The 24,771-nt window shown below is 46.8% G+C and overlaps 1 protein-coding gene across 4 annotated transcripts in view; it reads right to left on the bottom strand.

The window, feature by feature from the left end:
- Nucleotides 1-4,872: 4,872 nt before the first annotated feature.
- Nucleotides 4,873-24,771, bottom strand: part of SYT6 (synaptotagmin 6) — a 63,862-nt gene continuing 43,963 nt past the window's right edge. For 3 of the 4 annotated variants that reach the window (XM_054553902.2, XM_054553899.2, XM_063728126.1), the window contains 3 exons: nt 18,491-18,611; nt 13,975-14,146; nt 10,982-12,761 (listed from right to left, as the gene is read on the bottom strand). In XM_054553902.2, coding sequence (XP_054409877.2) covers nt 12,224-12,761; nt 13,975-14,146; nt 18,491-18,611 — 831 coding nt within the window. In that variant the 3' untranslated portion in view covers nt 10,982-12,223. Of the gene's footprint in view, nt 6,969-10,981; nt 12,762-13,974; nt 14,147-18,490; nt 18,612-24,771 lie in introns of those variants that run through there. The other variant, XM_054553908.2, reaches the window with a different exon arrangement.

Below are 24,771 nucleotides of genomic sequence, written 5' to 3'. Positions count from 1 at the left end.
ACCAAATAATTAGAACAGAGAGCTTAGTAATAAACCCTTGCATATATGGTCAAATGATTTTTGTCAAAAGTATCATGACCATTCAGTGGGGGAAAGGACAGTCTTTTCAACAAATGATGATGGGAAAACTGGATGCCCACAAGCAAAAGAATAAAGTTGGACCCTTACCTTACAGTATATGGAAAAATTAACTCAAAATGGATCAAAGGCCTAAATGTAAAGCGCTAAACCTATACAACTCTTAGAAGAAAACAGAGGAAATCTTCATGACATTGAATTTGGTGATGATTTACTGGATACAAAGGCACAAGCAACAGAAGAAAAAAGACAAATTGGACTTCATCAGAATTAAAAGCTTTTGTGCCTCAAAGGACATGATCAACAGCGTTAAAATGCAGCCCATAGAATAGGAGATGATATTTTCAAATCACATATCTGATAAAAGATTAATGTCCAGAATATATAAAGAACTCCTACGACTCAACAATAACAACAAAAACAACCCAGTTCGAAATGGGTAAAGGGCTTAAGTCAACATTTTTTCCAAAGAAGACACACAAATGGCCACTAAGCACATGAAAAGATGGTCAACATCACTAACCATTAGGAAAATGCAAGTCAAAACCACAATGAGATACTACTTCACACCCATTAGGATGGCTACTATCATAAAAGCAAGGGTTGGTGAAGATGTGGAGATACTGGAATTCTTGTGCTGTGCTGATGGGAATGTAATAAAATAGTGCAGCTGCTATGGAAAACAATATGGTGGTTCCTCAAAAAAATTAAAAACAGAATTACTGTATAGTCCAGCAATTCTATTTCTGGGTATACACCTAAAAGAATTGAAAGCAGGGTCTCAAAGAGATGTTTGTCCACCTATAGTGTACAATAATAGTAGCATCATTCATAAAAGCTAAAACATGGAACCCACCCAAATAGCCATGGGTGAGTGAATGGATAAACAACATGTGGCATATCCATACAATGGAATATTATTCCACCTTAGAACAGAAGGAAATTCTGACATATACTACAACATCTGTTGAGGACATGATGCTGAGTAAAATAAAGCAGCCACGAAAGAAAAAGCCTGTTGTATTCCACTCATATGAAGTACTTATAGTAGTCAAATTCATAAAGACAGAAAGTAGGATGGTGGTGGACAGGGGCTGGGGGAAGGGAGGAATGGGGTGTTAGTGTTTAACTGGTAGAGAATTTTAGTTTTGCCAGATGAAAAGACCTTTGTGGATGGATGGCGTTGATGTTAGCACAACAATGTGAATGTACTTAATGCCTCTGAACCACACAATTAAAAATGGTAAATTTTATGTTATGTATATTTTACACAGTTCTTTTTAAAACATCAAGGGCCGAGCTGATGGGAGACAAAAAAAGAGTTGGGGCCCTGCAAACATAGGTGAAAATGGACTTTTGTGAATCGAGTTATATTGAAGCAACTTGGATTCGCTTGTTATGAAGAATCATTTTAGGAAGCCCTTGATTGATCTGTTTTTGTTCATCAGCATTTGCATCAATCAACCTTGCTTGGGCACCTCTCCATCATGATTCACTTCACTTTCTTTTCCCTTGACCTCTAAATGCTGATGGTTCCTGAAGAACCTCTTTTTAGGCTCCCTCGTCTAGTTGTACTCGCTTAGTTGTACTCACTTAGCAGCGTCAGCCTCCTGTCTTCACATCACTTTGTGGTGTAAGGTTTCTATAAACTAACATCTCACACCTGACCTCGCTGCCAGGCTGCGTCTTGAACTGCAGCTGTCTGCTAGACATCCCTCCAGCATCTCAAACTCAGTTTGGCCCAAATGGGACTCATCACTTTTTCTTGCTCTGCTGAATTTCTGGTTCCTGTGGAAGGCATAGAACACTTAGTTTCCAAGGTATAAAAACATACAACATTTGGGAAACCCCCTTTCCTCTCCCTGTCTTTCAGATGAGCTCAGCTGTCAGTGGTGTTGCGTTTTCCCTCTGTGACCATCAAATTTTTAAAAAATAGAGATTGGGTCTCGCTATGTTGCCCAGGCTGGTCTCAAACTCCTGGGCTCAAGCAATCCTCCCACCTTGGCTTCTGAAAGTGCTGGGATTGCAGGTGTGAACCGCCACATCTGGCTGTGACCACCACATGTTGTACAGGTACTCTGCTTGTGTCTGGGTCAGCCCTACACTCCCTCTTGAGTGGATGGCCACAACTGCCTGCCCATCTCTTCACCTCCAGTATCTCCACATGGGCTTGCTGCTATGAACCAGCCAAGGGAAAGCTGGGAAGAGGCTGGTCCTGTTCCTTCTACTAAGGAATCAGACCTCTGGATAGGGCTCACCCTGAAGGAGAGCAGGATGTGGCACAGATCATAAAGTCCCAAGTGGCTTCTGGTTGATAAATAGCCCAGGGAGGAAAGGCTGGTTAAGTGGATGGGATGAGGCCGCTAGACTGAGTCTCAAAGTCAGAGGAGCAGGTGCCAAGCCACCAATGGAGGGTGGGGCAGCAGGTCCAGTTCCCAGTGGAGGCAGTTGGCAAGAGCTACACAGGGGCCAGGTCTAGAGTCTGGTGGGTTGGGGCCAGGGCTGGGGACAGCAGGGCTCCATGGGCAGAAGTCCTGCACTCTGCCTGGGCTGACTAGTGCAAGCAGGGTAACACTTGAACTCAGGGGGTTCACTGTCTCCGCTAGATTCAGGGTAGTGGCAGCCCTAGGCATTCTGGCTCTGGACCTTCACTTGTGTGGGCCCCTCAGTTTGCAATATGCCTCCTCCCCACAACTTCCACACTTCCAAATCCCACTCAGCCTCAACGCCTAGATCAGAGCCACTTCGCACCTGAAGCTGCCGCTCATTCTGCTGAGCTGGGATGTTCTTTCTTGGACCTCCATAGCCTTTTACTTCACCTCCCTAACTGCACTTCCATTTTCTACCTTGAACTATTGTTACTCAGTGCCATTGTACTAGACTAAAAGCTTTCTGTGGGCAAGTCATTTGACAATCAATAGAACACATGGATGCCTGTGTTAGTGTTTCTGAATCCATCGTTCAGTAGCTGTCAGCCTCCACAGGCCTGTTTACATTCACTGTGGGTCTTCCCAGGTGCTGCTAACTCAGTATTTCCAGTTTTTCTTTCCCCGGGGAACTCGAGCCTTTTTTGTGAGACTCTATCAGTAGTTCTGGCAGTGGACTGTGAAGAAAAGTGACGTGTTACTAGAGCATTTAGGCCAGTAGGAGACCCTTCCAAGTGCTCTTCTCCCTTATGGGTGGCAACTAGCAGTGTTTGAGATGTCAGCTACTCTGTCCTCCTGAGTCCCCCTGAATAAATAAGATGAGCAAGGCTCCTAGCTGACCTGTGATGGGCGCCTATCATGGATGAGAAATAGGCTTTTGTGGTTTTCAGCTACTGCAATCTGCAGGTTGTAATTGCAGCATAGCCCAGCCTATACTAACAGACACAATGACCCCTTTGGTTTATCAGCTCTAGATGTGACCAGCACATTGCTGCATCCTGCTGGCTGCTGGGTGACCTGATGGGAAGCCACTGGTAAGGGGAGGCTGCCTCTTCAGGCAGTAGAGTGCTGCTGTCAGCAGTTCAGCTCACTGGGCCTCTCATGGTGGAGCACCCCTCATTTAGATGCAGATGTGCAGGAATGGATGGTCCCTTCCACTCCCCTCTCTACAGACTGCTCTCTAAATTAATTAAAAGCTGCAGGCGAGCAGAGAGATATTCTATTACATTAGAATGTTCTTTTTTTAAAAAAAAATTTTGAGGCTGCAATAGTATTTTCCCATGGCTTTGCCAAATTATGTTTTACGATGGTTAGCAGGATTCCTCTACTGGTGGGTGACAGCATCGTACTTCCCAGATGTGAGTGTGTGGCCCACTTCCCTAGGGGAGCTTCAGCATCTGCAGGGGCTGCTTGTTGAGCTGAACAGCTGAGGGAACAGCGGAGCCCTGTGCGCCAAATGATCTCCGAGCCACAAGCCTGACAAAACACAGGTGGATTCCAGCCTGATGAGGTACACAGGTATTCCTTGGACAGAACAAAAAACAAACAAGCCCTTCTGCTCTACCTCTGATAGAAGGGAAGTGGTTATCCATGTGAAGCAAAGATTGAAAAGGAAAGCTTTGAGATGCCCTGTGCGTGTGTTGACTGCTAAACCCCAGGAACATAAAATGACAAGAGAAATGGGCAAGAGACAGAGATTTAATTGAATAAAAACTCCAGGCTGTGACGGGGTGGGAAGACACGAATGAGTAATTAACGACATAATATTTTAAATGACAATGCAATTAATTAACGTCCTGGGTAAGCGTAGAGGGGGAGGAGGGCATCTTTCAGCCCAGAAACACTGCTAAATAAAGGAGAAGGGAACTTTTCATGTTTTTAAAAAAAACCTATATGCAAATGGCCCTGGTTATCACAACTTCATCAAAGCTCACAGCAACAACCTGAGAGGTTTCTCTGGCCAGAGAAAGCCAACAAATGGATCAACTTTGTATTTCATTTTTTTCTTCTCTGTGAGGGAAGAGATACTGGGCTAGATAATGAAGTTGGCAGATGTTCAGGTTTCATTCATGATTCAGGCTGAGGACTAGTCTACCTTGAGGGTGCTGGGGATGAGGCTTCAGGAGATAAAAGCCTCCCTGGGGTGGGCTCCCAAGCCTGTAGGAATAGACCCAGACTGCTAGAGCAGCAGCGGTTGCAGTTGGTCAGGGTGGTGTAGGGGCTGGCTAGAATCTGTTCAGGAAATGATTTTCTGAAACCACTGGGATGTTCACTCATGGGAGATAGCTGCTTGGATATAAGGAATGCCTCAGATGAGCAATACTGTTGTGATTCACATTGATCACACTCCCTTCTCCAAGAGGTTAGAATAGGTTATACTCACCTGCCTAAGGGTTTAATGATGACAGCTGGACATGAATTTTGAGTTCACCTCCAGAAGGAACTTCTCACACTAATTTCTGGACTCCTTATGACCCAGGAAACTCAGTTGTCTCCTTTGTAATTGCAAGGCCTACAGCATCTGTTCACTGACAGAAACGACTATCTTGATGGGGTCAGTCTAGAGTCAGAATCATAATGAAGTCTGTCGCCTGCCAGGAATCTTGTCATGACCTTGGGTTTTTTCTCACTGTCAGGAGAACACCCAAATGCAGGACTACCAGACTAGGAAGGCCTGTCAATGACAAGATATCTGGGGAGAAAAGTCATCTTTACACATGAGTCCCTAGCCTAAGGCTCAGTACAGGCTGGAGTTTAGGATTATCTACATTTACTTTTGTAAGCAGAAAACTCCTTTTGCCACAATATCCTGTTAATTCATGCCCAACCCGGTCATTTTTAGGGCTAGAAGATACTATGCAGAGTTCTATCAGCAGAGAAATCTGACAACTTGGTTTAAAATGAGGGATACTTTATTGGTCGCTGCTCCTCTACCATGTAACATATATAAAGAATAAGACACAGGTGTGTGAACAGATTTTCTGTTCTTGATTTTCCACTGTTAAAAGAAGGGGTTCTTCAGCAGACTTGCCTCTTGCAAGTAGTACACACAGCGCTGGAAACTGGCATTGTGTCACCACAAGTCGAAGTAGAAACTCACCTCCATGCACTTACTGGGGTTATACAAACTGAGATTGAGCAAATCAACCTGGTTTTAGGGGTTGGTGGGAAGACCACTATTAACTCAACAGAAATGTGCTATTACAACACAGAATAGTTCAAACAATTTTTTTTTCCTAAACTGAGTTTGGCCTAAGGTAAAGATCTAAAGGAAACAAGAAACCCTCACAACCACTGAAACAAACAACACTGAAATACTTAGTAATTTATAGAACTAAAGTTTAAGATGAATATTGTCAAAGAGCCAAAGGGGCTGAAATAGGCTTACGCTGACTCGGTTTCAATCAAAAACATACTCTTCATAGAAAGATGGACTCAAACTGCTACTTGGATTTCAAAACTCCCCATTTGGAAAAGAACATTTAATCTAGGTTTTTCTTTAATCTGTTTAGGCATTTTAAACAGCAGCTTGATACTTCATGGAATTATAAAGCTATGTATAATGCAGAAATCATTCCAGAACATATGTTTCTCTCTTACTTTACAATGAAGGTTATTTCTGAGGACAAAGATCCTGTTTTCAAACAAATGCAATCATTAACTGTGGTGCATCAGAAAACATATGGCGTGTTTAGTTTTGGTGGAATCATTCCTAAAGAAAGTGACTAAGTTCCCATGAGGAATCAAGATGTTTTCAATTCATGGGGAAAGCCAACGAGGAAGGGGAGTGAGGAACCTTGCACATCAGCTGAAGGCTCACAAGCGCCTCAGAGGTCTTGTGATTTCAACACGGGACTGAGGGTCCCAATGTGGTTTATGTCCTGCCAGCGAAGAGCTTCAAAGACTAGTAATTCACCTCACAAAGGCTCTTCCATGGATTCACCCCATTCCTGCAGGGCACTGAAAATGCAGCCACAGTCCCACCACGCCTCCTCCTTTTCCAGGGTTGTGGAGCTTGCTGGAGACACAGCATTTCAGAAACTCAATCCACCTCTTTCCAAAAAACTGTACCTTGTATTTTCTAGAACCAACTTCTGGGCTTTCCACCCTTTGTCTTTTCCTACTCTTTTTTTTTTTCTTTTCATACCAGCAGACCCATAAAAAGTGAAAAACCACAAAAACATCACCTTGGGAGACAGAAAAGACTAAGACAGATCTGACCACATGACAAGTGTCTCAGCCTTGACCTACACAGGAGCAGGTAAGACTCTGGAGTGACGGACGGCTGCTGCTGCTGCTGCCGCTGCTGCGACTGCACAACACTGTTTAGACGGTTGAACAAGTGCAAAGAGAACATTGCTGAGTCCCATTTGTGTTATTTGGCTGCACATCTCATGGTGTCGGAGGTGGTTTCGGAGATGGGCACGAGCTCTCACTGTCGAAGCTAGCAGCTTGGCCCTGCCACTGCAAAGAGGAGAACAATCTGTTTATTAATTGCTAAAGGAATTTACATTTCAACTTGCAAAACTGAACTGGCCCAATGCACTGAATTCACCTTTCCCAGCTTCTCATAAGCTTTCTTGAATTTTGCTGTCAGCCATGCAAAAACATAAGGGAAACAGCTTAGAGCTTCTAGTTTGGAATACCTGATTTTCAAAAAGACCTACTGCAGAGATAATTAAAGCTTTCTTAACTCTCTGTTTCTCTCTCTCTCTCTCTCTCTCTCTCTCTGTGTGTGTGTGTGTGTGTGTGTGTGTGTGTGTGTGTGTGAATGAGGTGCTCTGACTGGGCCATTTCTGTGTGCTTCAGCCATTTTTCACACTGAAAATCATATTGTGTTAGCAGCGAAAGAGGCAGTGTGCAGAATATGTCCTTACTACCAAGAACCCATGGTCATGCATTATTAGCAATTTGTCTGGGAGCTGATAGCACAGCTAAAAATCTGATACTGCTTTAGCTTTGAGCTGTCTCCTTTGCTTTTCATTCTTCCTATGGGCATTTGCACCTGACTTGTGGAGAGGTAGACGTGTGAGCAGACCCTTCTGGGCTTCTGCAACCCCTTTCTCCTCCCCAGCTCTCCTAGCTCACAGACTGCCTCCTATCAGCCCGACTCTAACCCTTCTGTGAAAGAGGTGATGTAATGAGGCGTAATGGAGTGAAGGAGAGGGCTGAGGCTGGGTGGACTTGAGCCATTCAATCCTTCTTTAACCAGTCATCACTGCAGCAGTCATAACCACGGCAATGTTTACCGAGCAAGGATCTGACCCCATGAATATTCTTGACCTGCCTGGGGGCTTTATGTTAATAACTTCAAAGTGAGTCAGTGTCCACTGCTCACCCATCCTTGGAGTGGGCTGAAGAGACCCAGTACTGTCGTGGGTGTCTGCAGGACAGAGCTCCAGAGATAAGAGGTAGGTACGTGGTCAAGATGGCCTTCCTGACCTGGAAGTGCAGCCCCTTCTGCTTCTCATGAGCATTGAGGGTCTCCACTGTGGAGTGAGGGGACTGAGTAGAAGCTGCAACACTATGCATCTGTGCATACATGGAGGTTCGGGGTCAGGGGAGGATGTGGTTCTCCCTCAATACAGCCATTCGTAGAAGGGCTGAGCCACCTGAGGAATAGATCACTTTCTATCCAGCATCACCTACGGAGTAGATGGGAAACCCACGAAGTTCAGGAAGGACCCAGACCTACTAAACTACCTTAATGCTTTCAATTCTAAGGAAAGCTTCCGTTACCCTTCTCTGGGCTTGGTTCTTCATGGGCTTCTTAGGACTCCCTGTTCAGGCCACCTGAAGATCTTTACAACTAACCAAAGGCCAGACAATCAGGTACCGATGACCACCATTATTTGACCTAGACCTAAGCAATCTTAGCATGTCAGCACTGGAGGCAGGCTTGGAAGCTGATCCAGTCTAACCTTCTTGTTCTTGCAAATAAGAAAACGAAGACAGAGAAGTCAAGACACAGCTAGCTAGGGGCAGAGCCAGGACCCGAAACCAGGTCTCCTAACACCCAACTAAGTGTTCTTTCCACTCCGTCCTGCTGCTATCTCAGCATTTGGCCACACTAGGGGAAGAAGGAGACAAAAGGTCATAAGCAACCTAACGTCTTTGGGTCCACACCAGGTACTTACTCCTAACTCCAGGTGGCAGTCTCTCTGCTTGCAGCATCCACGTGAATGAAATCACAACCGAGGGTTTCCCTGGTGAAATATTTTAGATAAATAAATGCCTGGTTTTTGAGGCCACTGTGGCTTCTGACTCAAGTGTTTCTTAACCAGAAGGTGACAACAGATGATTACTAATGCTCTTATTTAACAGACCTTCATTTTAGGAGTTCTACTTTTCTGTTACAACCTTTACTGTTAGTGAAAGGTACATTATAATCACTGGCTTCTTCCCTGAGTAAGCATGCCACTTAAACAACCTGACTGATAGGCCAGGTCAGAGGAGAAAACATAAAAGGGCTACACAGAGTGTCTTTCTTCCTTTATGTAACAGCCCAAAGAGTAGTCGCAGGGAGCATAACTGTTTATCCAGAACAAATGAAGAAGGAACACTGGCTCCCCTGCTAGTCCGAGTTTTCCTATGAAGATAAACAAAGGGAGGAGATGGGGTTTGTGGACAATGGAAAGGCGAATGATTCCAGGAAGCTTACAGTGGCTCTGAAATAGCAGCATACCTGTCCCCAGCACACAGGGAGATTATTGTTTCAGAATGCCTGTGTTCCAGTAAGGTCTTTTGTTGCTCTGAAATGGGTCCCGTTCCAACAGAGATTTAACATCTTTGGCATATGATCTGAACCCGGCCCTCATAATAAAATGCCTTAGAGAAGAGCGCTGGTCAACCCTGTGTGTGGTAACAATGATGACATGTGGCTCTGGGCTGAGAGAGAAGGGGGCTGGTGCTGCAGCTGGGAAAGGCCACTTGTGATGGCTCAATGAATTTTTATTCATGAAAGAATTGCAGCAGGGAAAGACACCTTTTCAGTTAATTTGTTCCCCTCAGCCTTATTTTGAGCCCCAAACAAGTGAGCAAGTATAATGCCCTCTGTTCTCATTAATAAAAAAGAAATGATCACAGCACTTGAAAATCCCTTAAGAAAGGTGCAAGATAAATACAGAGTGCTTTGCAGATATGTTCCCATTTATCTTTCTAGGAGCTGGAGGAGATTTCTTTATGATTATACAAATGGGAAATACAAGTTTCAGGGGCAAAGTTCTTGCTCAATATCCAGAACGGGAACGAAAAGAAGGCAGGATGTGAGCTCTGAGGATGAGCGGGAGGATTGCCTCCAAGCACAATGCATCGCGTGGACACAAGGTGCTTACTTAACGTCAGCCCTGTGGGGGTTTACATGCATTTTAATAAAGATATTTAAACTGTGGGCGCTAAATGTGTCAGCGACAATTTTAAATAAACGTGAACTATGGAAATCCCAGGTTGCCGAGATGAGTGTCATTTTTAGCTTCTTGATATAGAGAATGATCAGCTGAGCAGAAAATGGCAGGATCGTGTGTGGGGGAGGGGGCGTTCCTGGGAGCTTGGCCTGCGAGGTCAGGAAAAAAATAAACCCAAAGGATATCAATTTATTCTCTTTTTGTTTTCCATATACTGTTACTTTCCGATTACTGTCTCATCAAATATTCATTTTCAAGGGCTTGATTCTATTTTATCTTTCTTTTGTAGCCTGAACCAGTGAGTTAGAGTTCTCAAAGAAACAGGGACTTGGAATCAATTATTTGGCTTAATTAGGTTGTATTCATCATGAAGGAGAGTGATTCTGGGGCCAAGTCCTGGCCCATCCGTGGTACTCAACACCCCACCCCCAGCTGTAGCCGCTGCTCTGTCACTTTCCATTTTCCACAGTCAGGCCCAGCCTGGTAACAGGGATGGGTTATTGCAGATTCAAGATTAGAAAGGCAGTCACAGCACAAGATGGGGGCTCATGGGCCCAGCCATTGTTTAGGGTCAGAGTTTCCTAGAAAAGCAAAGATGGTTCATTTTACCAAGGAACCCAAAGACCAGAGTCGGGCAGTGAGTTTTCTTTTTTTTGAGATGGAGTCTCGCTCTGTCACCCAGGCTGGAGTGCAGTGGCACGATCTCAGCTCACTGCAAGCTCCGCCTCCCGGGTTCACGCCATTCTCCTGCCTCAGCCTCCCGAGTAGCTGGGACTACAGGTGCCCGCTACCACACCTGGCTAATTTTTTGTATTTTTAGTAGACACGGGGTTTCACCGTGTTAGCCAGGATGGTCTCAATCTCCTGACCTCATGATCTGCCCGCCTCAGCCTCCCAAAGTGCTGGGATTACAGGCATGAGCCACTGTGCCTGGCTGGGCAGTGAGTTTTCTAAGGCCCTATAGCTGACCAGAGGCCTCTTAGCTTTCATTCCATGCCCTCCCCCTAAGCCACCCCTAAACAGTTTAGTATACTTGTTCTATTCTTAAATATCTCCAAAGGATGATAAGTAGGGGAGGAGGGGTGGTGGGGTGGATGGGGCTGTCATGACCTCTCCCTGGGTTGAACCAACACAGCCTTCAGTGAGGTGCTGGATGCTGTCTGCAGGTTGTCTAGCGTTCTGCCCAGCAGCGCCTCCTGTACTGTGGGTTCCTCACCCACACTCTGCAGAAAGGTCTTTCTGGAAAAGAGGGGCACGGGCTCCCCTGGGGAAGCTGAGAGATGAGGGACTGGCCTCACTCATTAAAGCTCCACAGCTATGGGACAATCAAGGCACCCACAAGACAGAAATATGAAGCCTCAACTGCCAGAAACTTTGCTTCTTTTTATCTCTTGATGCCGCCCCAAAGGTCACAGGGCAGGAGCTGCACAGAGCACATGCTGCCTGTCTGGGGAGGTGATTCAATTAGCCTGTCCCCCATCCCCCCACAACCAAGGTCCTTATCACCTATGTTTCCATGGGTCCAATCCCCTTGGCTCTCAGGCTCTCCTGAGACACCTCAGTCTGCCAGAAACAGGCGGAAATGGGCTTGTCCTCCATGAGAGGGCAGGGAGCCGGCGGGTTCTATGGGTTTGCAGACCTGACTTCTCTGCATCATAGAGTGTGGGGAGGGATGTCTCTGTTTTGAAGGTGACTCCAATTTTAAGCCAAGGGCCCATGCAGCGAAAGGGATAAAGCTTTATTTTGTATTAGTAGAATTTCCAATTTATACAGCTTTCTAGACTTGTTAGGTTTGAAGCCTGTTAAGATGACAGAATATTCACCCAGCTTTCTAGGATACAGACCAAGGTATGAGATATTATGAGAGAGGTTTAAGCCTTGTTTGGTCACCCACACTTCCAATCCATTTGAGAAAAAGCAGCCCTGGGGACCACCAGGGTGATAGAATACAGGATCCTAAGTTGGTGGGATTCAGTGGAGGGTGGAGAAGTTTGCAGATATTACTCAAAGGGATATTTTCTTTGCAGTTGAGGGAGAAGTGACAGGGTCAAGATTATACAGCGAGTCAGGAGGGGCTAAGATTGGAGCCCAAGTCTTGGGACTCCCAGCTCAGTGCTCTCTCCGTTACGTCTCTGTTAGAACCCAGCGCAACCCAGCTCCACAGCTTTAGCCAGAAAGCGTGACACCTTGAGGCCATGCTCCCTTCCCCAACAAGGGCAAGAACCAACATTCATAAGAGGAGGAATCTGCTCTTTGGCATCTCTAGCCAAGCAGTGAAAACTGCCAAGTGACTGCCTTGCTTGAGCCTCAGCGAACTCACTGTTCTGACAGGGGTAGAATGTCTTGCCAAGCTCTGATCTCACCCCCTTGGGGTTTTCTCCTAAAGGACAGACTTGGCCAAGGGCTTTGTGAAAGCATTTCAGACCTGGCACAGTGGTCCGCTGGGAAGTCTTTTTCAAAGTTCTTGCTTTCCATTAAGAACTCAGTGTTGCTTTCAAAATGCCCAACACCAGGGGCTTTGTGTTGGCAGCCTCCACCTTCTTCCTCCATTTCCTTTTGGCCTATTACGCACTGGGTAAGAAGCATGTGGCCCTCATGCCCACCTTTCCACAAAAGGCCGAGGGTGTCACCGCAGCTGACTGCCATTCTCCAGCCCACACTGCCATGCAGCAAACATGCCAAGGGCCAGGTGACCTCACCCACCTCTTTGAAGGATTTCTTTACCTCCACCAAGGAGTGCCAGTGTGCAATGGGCTTCCTGGGGTATGCCAGCATCTCGTTCCAGTGGTCCCTGCCCAGGCCTTCGGCAGTGATTCCCACACGACAGACTCCTATGATCTCATTGTGGCCCACTCTGAGGGAGAAACAAAAGTCCCAGCACTGGCTACCAGACATGCCCTCAGAAAAGGAGGTCCAGTGTGGGGGGTGATAGGACTCTGCCGGATGGGTCTAACTCAGAACTCTGAGCTCTGAAAACAGATGCTTGTCAGGGCTTCTGGGTGTCAGTGGCAGTGAAGGCTTTGCCTAGTCCCCTTCAGTGGACACTGGACACAGGCAGATAAGCAAAGGTTATAAACTTGTTTGGAATCTCAAGAAGTGGTGGGCAGATAGCCTGAGTATGGGAGGTGAGACAGTCTAAATCTCTTCACTTATTTGACCCCGCCAACACATTACAACCTCACTGAGACATCAGTATTTGCAAATAAATCGACAGCCTCTGAACACCATTTCTCCAAAACCCCAGTGGCTGGAATGTGATTTATTCACTCGGTAAGAACATCAATTATTCCTTAAGTATGTTCGTCAATACTATGCCTGAGAACTTGGGCTAAAAGTCCTGTATTGAGGCTTTATTGCATGGTTTCTTTCTCCTTTAGCTAAAGTGACAAGTGGAGAGAAGTTATGGGGACTGGAGTAGTTGAAAAATGTTTTTGAGCCAGCCTAGATGGATGAGCAGGATGTGTGGAAGAGACGAAAAATATCTGAGGAAGGGGAGATCCGATTGGATGGATATGCTGGGTCCAGATTAGGGAAGGCCGTCAGAGTCCAAGGGAAAAGCCTGGATCACAGGAGCCATTGACGGTTCTTGAGAAGGGCAGGTCCAGGAAGAAAGCTGTCATTTAGGAAGATGTGTCCTTAGTATGTTGACTGAATTGGGTCAGGAATTGATGGAGGCAGGGGTCAGCTAGGAGGCTGCACAGCCATCCCAGGGTGACAGTAGTAGCAACAGCAGAAATAGAGAGGATAGAGGGGCATTTCAAAGGCCAGATAATAGGATTTGATGCCAGATGGAAGAATGGGAATAGCAAGGGGTGAATTCAGGGAAACTGATGGATAGAGCTGTCCCTGACGGAAATAGGCCAGTTGGGAAAAGAACTTTGAACCTTTGCTAAGGGAGAATCTATGCTCTTTCTCAAACTCCTGTACCCTTCTTGGGTACAGATAGATTTGAAGCCTGAACCCTAAAGCTGAGCCCTGAATCACAAGGTCTAAGGTCAAGGAGCCCTGTGCTGGTGCTGGAGTGGGAGTGAGGGGTGGAATTACGTCCCTCTAGGACGCCTACCTACCGATCATAGTCCATGACTGAGATGAGCAGGCTGACTTGATCCATGTTTTCCGGGGGAATGTCAAAGATGATGGCCTCATTGTAGACAGGATTGAGAGTGTTTTTCTTTATGGTTGTTTTCTTCTTCTTCAGCCTCCGCCCATCACAAAGCAGGGACACTTTCACATAGGGATCTGTGCCAGTGGGGACAGAGAAAAGGGAATGGAGTATGTTGAACAGATGTCTGCAAACATCATTTGCAGCAAAGGGACTGAAGCCCTAGACCTACTGCTGCTCATCAGATGGTATCAGTGGGTTGTTAAAATAATTAAACCACCTTGTATTTATGTAGCACACCTGTCTCTGAGGACACTCTGTGCTTAATAAATGCAGAGTCTTTAGCTACCTCAGTATTCTTGGGAGAGCGCCTAATGGACTTTTACTAATGGGGAAGCTGGCCTCAAATCAGACATGACACCTGCCGATGGGTAGGCAGTTCACAGCCCTAAATCTCAGCTCGTCAATCGCTGGCTGACTCAAAAAGGTGATGAGGCTGAACAATGACACTATTTCTTTTACCTATGTGGAGTACTTTTCTTTGAGTGACTTTTTTGTTTTACCAGAATTATAAACCAAAGGATAAAGGTTTTGGGGCAGGGTGAAAATAGGACTCAACAATGGCCAAGGAGACACAATGTGTCAGAGTGAAATGAACAGCAACAATCACAATGCTGTTCATGTCCTCCCCACCTGACAACATAATTTTGGGTCCCATTGTCTCAATAATCTCATTTGCATTTGGCATCTAGAAGGCGGGAAGTGGCCCTGCACTCTGCTTCCCTGGAAGCCATTCCCTGCCCACTTCTGGGCAGTGGAGAATGAGGGAGCTGTGGCCCTGGGAGACTCAGGGCAGCTGGTTGACATTTCCTTTCTCACTGGGATCTTGGATTCTCTCCATCCTGCAAAGAGATGCTTTTATTGAACTTCCATGTGCCTCCCATTCTTTTGTTTTCTTTAGTTTTCTGAATGGGTATTTCATGGTCATCTTTCTACCCTGAAATTTTCTACTCATCCAAGGGAAGTGAAACCTATTGTATCTCATAGCACAGGTGTCTCAATCACTATCATAATTGTTATTTATGCTGCACAGCTCAAGAAATGGGAGGGTGGCTCACAGGTAATAATAGCTTTCGAGACGCTGATGTGCTGAGACACCTTGTTGCCCAGAAGCCAGGGCTCCTGTGAATCTGTCAGGAGGTGCCAGCCAAGCAGCTGCTCCCCAGCTCTGTGATTCATAGGCATATGGTTCTATCTCCTGGACATTGAGCACCCACTAGGGCCCTGTACTGCCTGGCATCATTCAGATGGCAGTTGAGGCACACATCCATGGTGGAAACTAGAGAGAACTGTGACACCTGATCAGAAACCCCAAGCCTGAAAGGCATTTTTGTAGACACCCAAATGAGCTGCCGACTAATCCATGTGGCAGCAATAGCTACGCCTTAACTATGGGGACATGAGGTTGGGTTTATGGAGAGACCATGAGGTGTTTAATCAACCTGCTGTCTCTAACTACACATTTGAAAGGACCCTCTCTCGGGGATTTTCAGTAAAAAGGAAGTAAGAGTTTTGAGAACCGGCATGAGGCTCTGGTTTCCACAGATTCCATTCTCTATGGATATGCCCCAGGACATTATCCAGGTTCAGGTAGACAGATGGGCAGAGCTAGCCCCAAGACCTGTCTTTAACACAGCAGCTTGCAAAATCCATAAGGATGTACCTTGCCTTGCAAAGTGGCTCCAGACTTGAGGTTGCTCAGGTGCTGCCTCATTCCCCTGCGGTACCTATTTCCATACACTCCCACATCAGGGCAGATTTCCATATCATGAGGCTTGGAAAAATAGAGGCAGAGCCACTTGTCCCATGGGCCACTGAGCAAATGTCTTAGCAACCTTCCCCAACTCTGTTCACCCCTACAAGGCATATCTATTTTTTTAAGAGACAAGGTCTTGCTGTTTTGCCCAGTCTGGTCTTGAACTCCTGGGCTCAAGTGATTATTCCATCTCAGCCTCCTGAGTAGCTGGGATTACAGGTGTGAGGCACTGTGCCTGGCTGATATGAAATTTATAAAATTCAGTGGACATATTTCCCTTGCAGGAACCAACACTTTCACCAGCATCCATGAAGCCAAGCAGACAGATGACCATTCCCTAGGCTTTTCTGGGGCAAAATTCCGTGGTTTCTAGTGGAATACTGGCCCCAGTGATCTTGGAGGTCCTTTCCTCTCTAACAGCCTATGATGCTCTATGCAGCTGAGGGAGGGGACACAAAGACCAGCAGTGTATTTCAGTCTCATTGTCATGGGAGCCATCAAAATCCAGCATTTAGAATGTGCTCACCACCCCTTTGTAGCATACTGGTCCTTATTATTATTTTGTGCTATTTTTAGTGTCATGGTTCTAGCAGATAGGCTTAGAGAACTGACTCAGGGCTAGTTTAGATCATGGAGAATAGGAAGATCCTGGGTTTTAGACGTCAATGCCACACAATTCAAGAATAGGCAATTAATAAGCTCCATTCACTCCCCAGCTTAGTCCAACATCAAATAAGTCTGGGCTGAGGGAAACCTCAAACTCATCCTCAAGAACAGGAGATCTAGTTCAAGAGGCTCCTAGCAAGTACACCCCCACTGCTTCACCCTTGGGCCAGGTTCCTCATGCTGTAAATTTAACCATCCATTCATTCGATATCTATTTATTGAATTCTTACTGTGTTTTATCCACTGTTCCAGATACTTGCTTACATCAATGAACAAAATAGACAGAAACCTGTAATGAAAAGAGGACCCCTGGATCTTCGGAATCAAGCCAAGGTTTAATAACAGGTTCCAAACCCAGGTCAAAAAGAGGGGCAATTGTGAAAGGGAGGTTAGAACTTAGCATGAAAAAATCTCACACCCCAAACTCTCTGATTCAGAGCAGCTTTTGTGATGACCTCAGCAGCTTCACCATAGACTTTCTCTCCAGCGCATCAATTTAATTACACCAGAGAAGATAGTGTGGGGACTTAGGCAGCAAAATCCTATTTCCCTCAGCAGCCTTGAGAGTCTTCAGTGAATTTTCTTCCCTGTTATGCACTTATTTTGGTATTAAAATGAAATCTACATTGGCTGTATTTTAGGGGAAGCTGACTTGCTGTTGCCTAAGCTTTTGCCAGGCCAGAAGAGATCCGTTAATCTCTTCCCCACATCCTGATGTGTGTAGGTAGCTCTGAGGGACTCAGAGCTGCAACAAACACATGTTACTCTAGGGTTTCCTGACCACCTTGTCCTGAAACTTCAGTTTTCAAGGCCTGATACGTCCTCTTCTTCCAGCTGCACCAGGTTCCACCTGAGCCCAGGTGTTTTTGGCTGGGCTATCACCTCTTTCCAGCAACTGATTATACCCGAGACTCAAGCTACTCCTCTGTTATTTCCAAACTCAAATGCCTTCTTCCACAACTTAGGGGGTTTCCAGCAAATAAATAAAGAATACAAAGCAAATATGAGGAAAAATCTTTAATATATTCCTAGCTAAGTTCAGAAGCACCTCCAGCGTGGTTTTACATTGGTAATCTGAATCATCGAGAGTCTCTTGAGCAGGAGGACAGGGGATCTAGGGAAACAAACTGAGCTTTTTTCCACATTTGCAATTCTGAGTGCAGCCCAGACCGAGAGGCTTCACCCCATTTCACTCCTCAGAGCAGTCTGAGCTGATGAGGGAAGGAGGCTCCCAAGACTCAAGCTACTCCTTGTTATTTCCAAACTCAAATACCTCCTTCCACAACTTGCAGAATTGTGGGGAAAGACTCAAACCTCTGACACTACGTCCATCCTGCAGGTCTCTGTGCAGCTGCCCCCAAACAAGCATTTCCTCTGTCGCTAGAATAAGACCATATTTCTATGTTCCTGCTGTACCTAGCAGCTCTCTTGGTGCTGAGGCTGAGGCCAGGAGGCCTGCAGCAAAGCCTGAAATACAAATGCATTTTGCTTTTCAGTGGATTTGTTTCCTTGGCTCAGTGCACAGAATTGCTGCCATAAGCCTGCATAGACTGGCAAACATTTACACACTCAAACTTGACATAACCCTTCCGGAAGTCCTGGGGCCTCATAAAAATAAGAAAACTTATCCTTAATTTTTAAATCCTATATACTTACTTCTTGTTATCGCCCTCTTCTAAGAGAAAGAATGACAGCAACAGATGATATCTACTGAGTGCTTATATGTGTAAGGCATCATTCTGAACATTTACATGAATTAACTCATTTCTCCTGAAAGCAACCCATGTAAGATATTATTACTCCCACTTTTCAGACTGGAAAACTAAATCATTTACACAGCAAAGAAGTGGCAGAACTGGAGTTCAAATCCAGGCAGTTTGCGTCCAGAGCTGGTGCTTCTATTCTAAGAATGCTGACAATTCTTTCTCCTTCTCCCCGAACACCCTTGCAAATCCTAATATCTGGGCTACTGGCAGGCCACTCGGGTTAAGAGAGGTACCTGAATAGCCTGTGATGTCCATCGCCTTGAGGTTCCGACACTTAATCACTGTGAGGGTGAGCCTGCCTGCTGTGGGCAGGTAGCAAAGGGAGAACATGATCTCTCCCAAGTCCACGCTTTCCTGCAAAGAAGCAGACAAGAGGGCAGATGAGGGGCTTGCAGACCATGGGCCTCATGTCCTGTGCAGCATCTGTTGGGGCTCTCTGGGGTCAGGAGGAGGCTCTTGGAGACACAGTGCTATGTTTTTAAGACTAAAGGACTGGCCTCCATGCTGCGAGTAACTGGGTATAAAAGGCAATGGAAACAATATTGCCTCTTCAGTACAATTTGCCCCTTCCAATATTCCCTCTCAGTGTCAACCACATTCTGACCCTGGTCCTTGCTGTTCTGCTTTTGGCCTGACTTGCTCTCCATGTGCCCCTTGGCTGCAGCCTCAAACCACCAGCCCCTTTGTGGCCTCTTCCTGTTCTCCTCCAGCTCACCCTTCTCAGTCACTGACCCCCTTGACTTCCTGCCCATCCAGGCATGTGGTCATGACAGCGTCCTGGACAAGACACATGCTCTAGCCTTCAGGTGTCCCCTCTCCCAGCAGGTTCATGATTCTTTTCTGCTTCTGCCCCTCAGTGCAGTTGTTCTTTGTCAATCACAGCCAACCAAGGAGACAAACACTTGCCGTCCCATCTGATGGCAAGTGTTTGATGCCAGGCCTCAGGTCCACTTTCTCTTTTCTCCTTAAATGTGGTCATCCTTTAAAAATAAACCCAGCACAGAGCACACGCTCTGCTGCCTCTCCTGACCCCAGAATTGTCATGGCCAGGGATTCCTGGGAGTTTCTGAAAGAATAGGAAAACCTCAAAGACAGTAAGCACACCCATCTGTGGCATTAAACAGTGCCTTGCCAGGTTGCTTCCTCCATTTGATGAAGGAGGGCGTTGTCATGGTGATGCCTTCTCCAGCAGGTTTGAGGAGGGACTCCAAGATATGGAGACGTTTCCTCCCATGGGGCTCCCAGAGTCAGGTTTGAGGAGGAAGAGGTCAGGGTTTAGGGTGATTTCAGATGAGGCCCTCCATCCATCCATCCATTCAGTAATTCAGTCAGTCAACAACTATTTATTGAGCACCTGCTATGTGCTAAGTGTTGATCTGAGTGCTAAGGATATAAGAGAGAACAAAACAGACAAAAATCCCTGGCTTCATGGAACTTAAAAAGTAAATTTCAACTTAAAAAAAAATTCCACCTTTTATTTTAGGTTCAGATTCAGAGGGTACATATAGAGGTTTGTAACATAGGTATATTGCGTGATGCTGAGGTTTGGGGTACAGATGGTCCTGCCACCCAGGTAGTCAGCATAGCACCCAACAGTTAGTTTTTCAAACCTTGCCCCCTCCCTCCCTCCCAACTCTAGTAGTCCCCAGTGTCTATTGTTGCCATCTTTACGAGTGGAGCTTACATTTTATTAGGGCAAAGGACAATAAAAGAGGCAAGTATATAAGTTAGATAGTCAAAAGTATCAAGGAGAACAAAAGGCAGAGAAGTGGAATACAAAATGACCAGCAGGAGGCTATAGTTGTTGAATGTTTAGCTAGAGAAGGCCTCTCTAAGGAGATAATGACTTCTGGGAAAGAGAAGAGTCGAGGGTGACACCAGGGTTTTTGTCCATTCTCCTTGCAAAGAGCCACCCTCTCCTGGAGACTCCTACAGCCCTGGTCCCCTCTGGAGAATAAACCAAGGCCCTGTCTCCCCCTACCTCCAGAGCCTGCGCTCACCACACTCTCCTCTAGGCGGCCCGGACACGCCCCCCCTTTCCTAGCCCTAGATTTGTCTTTTTGTCCAGAACCCCGAAAGAAAGTCACCCCCCAAATCAAATTCTAGGAATAGCAGAAGGTGAATACCCCCAGCTTCCCAGGAAAGGCCTGGCTGGGGCCAGGGCTGGGCACACTGTGGAGACGGCCACCCCTCCTGCACACAGAACCCCGTGGCCTCCACAGAGCCAGCCATCCCACACCAGCCCCTGTGGAGCGCCTCCATGAAGATCACTTCTAGCTGTGAGGCTCTCAGCAACTCTGCGAGGCAGGCTTGTTGGCATTTTCCCCTCCATTTCACAGACGAAGAACTTGCTCAGGTTTAGAAGCCTTGCCAGCTGCTTGGACTCGTGACTCTCGAGAGAGTGGTCCTTGCACTCCGCTTTTGAGCAATGCCCTTCCAGCTCACCTAGGAAGCTGCTCCAGGGAACCCTCACCCTTCTGCACCTTGGCTTACACTCCATCCACTTGTTCATTTGTGTTTCCATTCGTATTTACAGAGTGCCTGCCAGAGGCACCATGCTTTGTGGAGAGTATGCAGTCCCCACCCTCAACATGCAGATGGTCTAGTGGGGTGTAACCAGTTAAAAGAAGGTGCTAGAGTCCCCATCTCGCTCAGGTGCATCTCCTGGCTCCCTAGTCCCCTAGTCAAGAGAGAGACATATAGCAAGTGCTGTGCCCTGGCATGGGTCCTGCAGCAGGAGGCAGATCAGCATCACATCTGGCTAAATATTCCATGTCTCACAGAGGCACCGAGGTATAAAGAGAAGCCCCTTTATTTCCCTTAATAGCCCTTCAAGCCCTGAGTTACTGAAACTCTTTAGATTCAGTGAGCATAGTACTAGGAACCAACGCATTGCACATGGACTGTGTGCCAGGCCTCTGCTAAGTACTTTGCTAGATTATCTCAGTGAGTCTTACCTCAGCCCTATGAGGTAGGTGCGCTCTCTCTCATCATCCCTACTGCACACAGGAGAAAATTAGTGTTTGGTGAAGTTAAATAACTGGCCCAAGGCTGTGCGACTAGTGAGTGCTTTGGTGCCAGATTTTCATATATCAGTGCCACTGCTCAAACACCTTCAGTGGTTTCCCTTGTTTGGCTTCTGGGATCAAGGCTCATCTTAGCTTGCACTTGGGGCTTTCAGCAACTGGGCCCTGTCTTACCTCCTCACCTGCTGCTCTCTCCCTTCTCTGTGCCAACCCTCCACTCCACATGGCTGGTATATTGTTGGTCCTTTTTGCCAAAATGCCTCCCCTTCTCCTCTTTGCTTGGATAGTCCTATACCTACATCACGCCCCCACACCACACCCCCATGGACCCTTGCCCAGGGTCCAGCCCACAGTAAGCATCTCTCCCCAATATCCCTGCAGGGCTTCCTGTCCTCTAACAGCTCACAGGAATCACCAAGTCCCCTTTGCCCTGCAGCTGTGCCCCCCAGCATCTAGTGACGAGAGCCCCTTTTGGGACAGGGTCCTTGCCTTGCACCTGCTTGTGCTTCAGCATGCCCAGCAGGACACAAAAGCAGCTACAGAAATGCTTGCAGAAAGGGGTGCTTACATTTTAGTAAAAGAACTCTGGAAGGAGTGGTTCTTCGCGCAGTGTTATGATCAAGTTAGGGCCCTAGGAAGAATTCTGGAAGCTCCTGTGGTCCCTCTGAGAGGGAGCAAACAAAAGGCCGCTGTCACCATTTCCCCACCACCAAGTCCTACAGATGCGGAGTTGCCTGCTCTTTCACAGGCTTTCTCTTTTGGGGGAGTCTGAGTTGATTTATTATGGACCTGGGAGGCTTGGCTGGGGATATGAGGGGTCCCTCGGGGTAAACAGCATTGCCCCTGGCTCTATGAACTGCTGTCAAGGATGGCTCCCTCCAGGGGAGCAGTGTCCCGCAGACCTCCCTGGTTTTTGCAGGACCCCTGCTCTTTCTCATAGGACTGTGGCAGCTGGTGACATGCAGGTGCTGAGTCTGCAGTGTGGTGTGGCCCCTGCACCCAAAAGTGAACTGCACCCTCCATCCATGGGCGCAGCCAGGTGAAAGGACTGGCTCCAGATCTCACTATGACCTGGAGGCAGGGAGGAAACCAGGGCCAGAAGACAAAAGCCTGGCTCCAGGCTTCGCACAGGGGAGTGGCTGGCCCTCACTGTGCCTGGTGGCAAGTCAGCAGCTCTTGGTTCACTGTACCCCTGCACACACAAGCAGCAGAGGACTGGATTATTTAATAAGGGAAAATAAACAGGTTAATTTTGAGTAAATAAGAGATGAGAGCTAAGCAAACAGAGAGGGTCAGCATCTCCCGGTAGTCACTCTCTTTCTCTGGAAAGCCAGGCCCCAGCTCGGCCCTCACCAGGTCCTCTCTCTGCACTACCCTCTCTCAGGAGGTTTCAGTCAGATCCCACATGGCTTACCAGCCTTTTATACTCATTAGAGATGTTTGAGACTTTGGACTTCAATAAAACAAGGGTGACCAGGGGCTTCAGAACAGTTAGCACATTATTGCTTTCATCTTCACCTGCTGTCAGGAGAGGCTGCCTTAGGGCCCCTGACTGGTAATGAGCTCTCTGGTGCAGGAGAGGTCACTGCTGTCCAGAAAGCAGCAGAAACCAGCGTAGCCCTCTAGACTTCTAACCTAGGAGCTGATAGGGTAGGTCTGAGCTCAGTAGCAGCTGGCTGAAAGTCTTGGCTAGTGCTTGCAGGAGGTGGATCTGCTGGCAGGGGAGGGGAAGCCAGGATGTTGGCTTCTGGAGAAATCTGTCCTTTAGTGCAACTTGTCCACCTGATGTCGCTGTCCATATTAGTAGCATTCTCCTTGGCTGCAGTGCCCAGGGCATCTGGAGAGTAAGATTCTTAAAGGCTCACCTATCTATAGCACAACACTGCACTCCCTGGCTTCCCAGAGGCCCGTCTGCAACAACTGATTAAAACACTTCTCTCTCCTTGATGCAGTCACATAGTCCTGGGCATAGAAAAAGAGATCCTATTTGTGGGCTGCCCATGAAAGAGCGGTGAACCATGAATCAGGAGACCTGGACTTTAGACCCTCTGCCCCCAATTAGCTATGAGACCTTGAGCAAATCATTTCCCATCTCTGGTCCTTGGGCTATAAAATGAAGGGGTTGTTCTAGATGAGATGCTCTATCCTCAAGGTCCCTGCCAGCCATGAGAACCCAAGATTCCAACTGGAAAATCTATCAGCCATCACCAACTGAGATGACCCAAAGATGCTTAAGTGGTGTCTATCGCCTGCCTCAAGGAACCTAGCAATTTCGTTTTGAAATCCAAATGCTCCCATTTTTTTAGTTCCCATTGCCCCTCAAATGTTTTGTTCTTCTCCAAGGCCAGCCATGTTTCCTCCTGAATAAGCAGTGAGTGGCATCAGTGCCTCTGAGTCCATCTTGGGAATGCAGGCTAAGCAAAGCAAGAACAATGATTCCCCATTTCTTACAGAACACTTCTAGTCTCTTAGTCATTAAGTGGCTTGTCTGAATCTCTCATCATCAGCAGAGAAGCATCCGCTATACTTTCAGGAAAGCCATAGGAGACCTAAAAAGATCTCAGAAGCACTGGGCAGGAAGTGCTGTTAAGTTCCCCAGGGGTTGTGGGAGGGTAGGGGGGCTGGAAGAGAGATGAGGTAGAAGCCAATTGGACTCCAATGGCTAAAGAAACATTCACTGAGCAACCCCGCATTGTAGGCCTGGGGCTCTGTATTGGGGGTACAGAGATGAGACAGATGTGGAAGCCAGATACCTGGAGCTGAGCCAGCCCCTGTGATATCTCCTCCCATAGCAACACAGGCCTCCTCTTCGTAGCACACACTACAATTCTAACTTTTATGTTGATCTGGGGATTACATGATGAATGCTTATGTTTCTCACCAGATTGTATGCTCTTTGAAGGCACGAATGGGGTCTGGTTTTATTCACCCTTATACCTCTCATGTGTAGCCCAGTGCCTGATGTGTAGTAAGTGCTCAGCAAATACTGGCTAATGAACAAATGGTTGAGAATGTGGATTTGGGGTCAGGCAGATCCAGCTTCCAGCTCTCAAGACTATGAAAGGTTAAGTACTCCTAAGAGAGTAGTATGGCTTACTTAACCTTTCATAATCTTGGCTTCCTAACCTGTGCAGTGGGATGAATATAGGACCCACCTCTTACGGTTGCCGCAGAGATTAAATGAGGTAATTTGTGCAAAGTGCTTACTTAGCACAGTGGCTGGCGCAGAGTAGGTGCTTAGTAAGTATTGGCTACTATTATAATTATTACTACTATTATAAAGAGCTCACGGTCTTAGAACAGGGGCAGGGAAGAGAAAGGCATGTCAGTAGGTAGTATTGTTTGATTTGATCGGTGCAGTAATAGAGGTGTGGACAAGATGTGGGCATGCAGAGCAAGGAAGAAGGAACTCAGCCCCAGATTTCAAGCTAGGCTTCCAAACAGGGTGATATTTGATAGGATCTAGAAAGGTGAGTAAAAGTAGATTT

The sequence above is a fragment of the Pongo abelii genome, chromosome 1 (genome assembly GCF_028885655.2).
Source record: "Pongo abelii isolate AG06213 chromosome 1, NHGRI_mPonAbe1-v2.0_pri, whole genome shotgun sequence".
Lineage (NCBI taxonomy): Eukaryota > Metazoa > Chordata > Mammalia > Primates > Hominidae > Pongo > Pongo abelii.
Note: the sequence above shows the minus strand (reverse complement) of the source record. Positions and strands in the feature narration are given on the sequence as shown.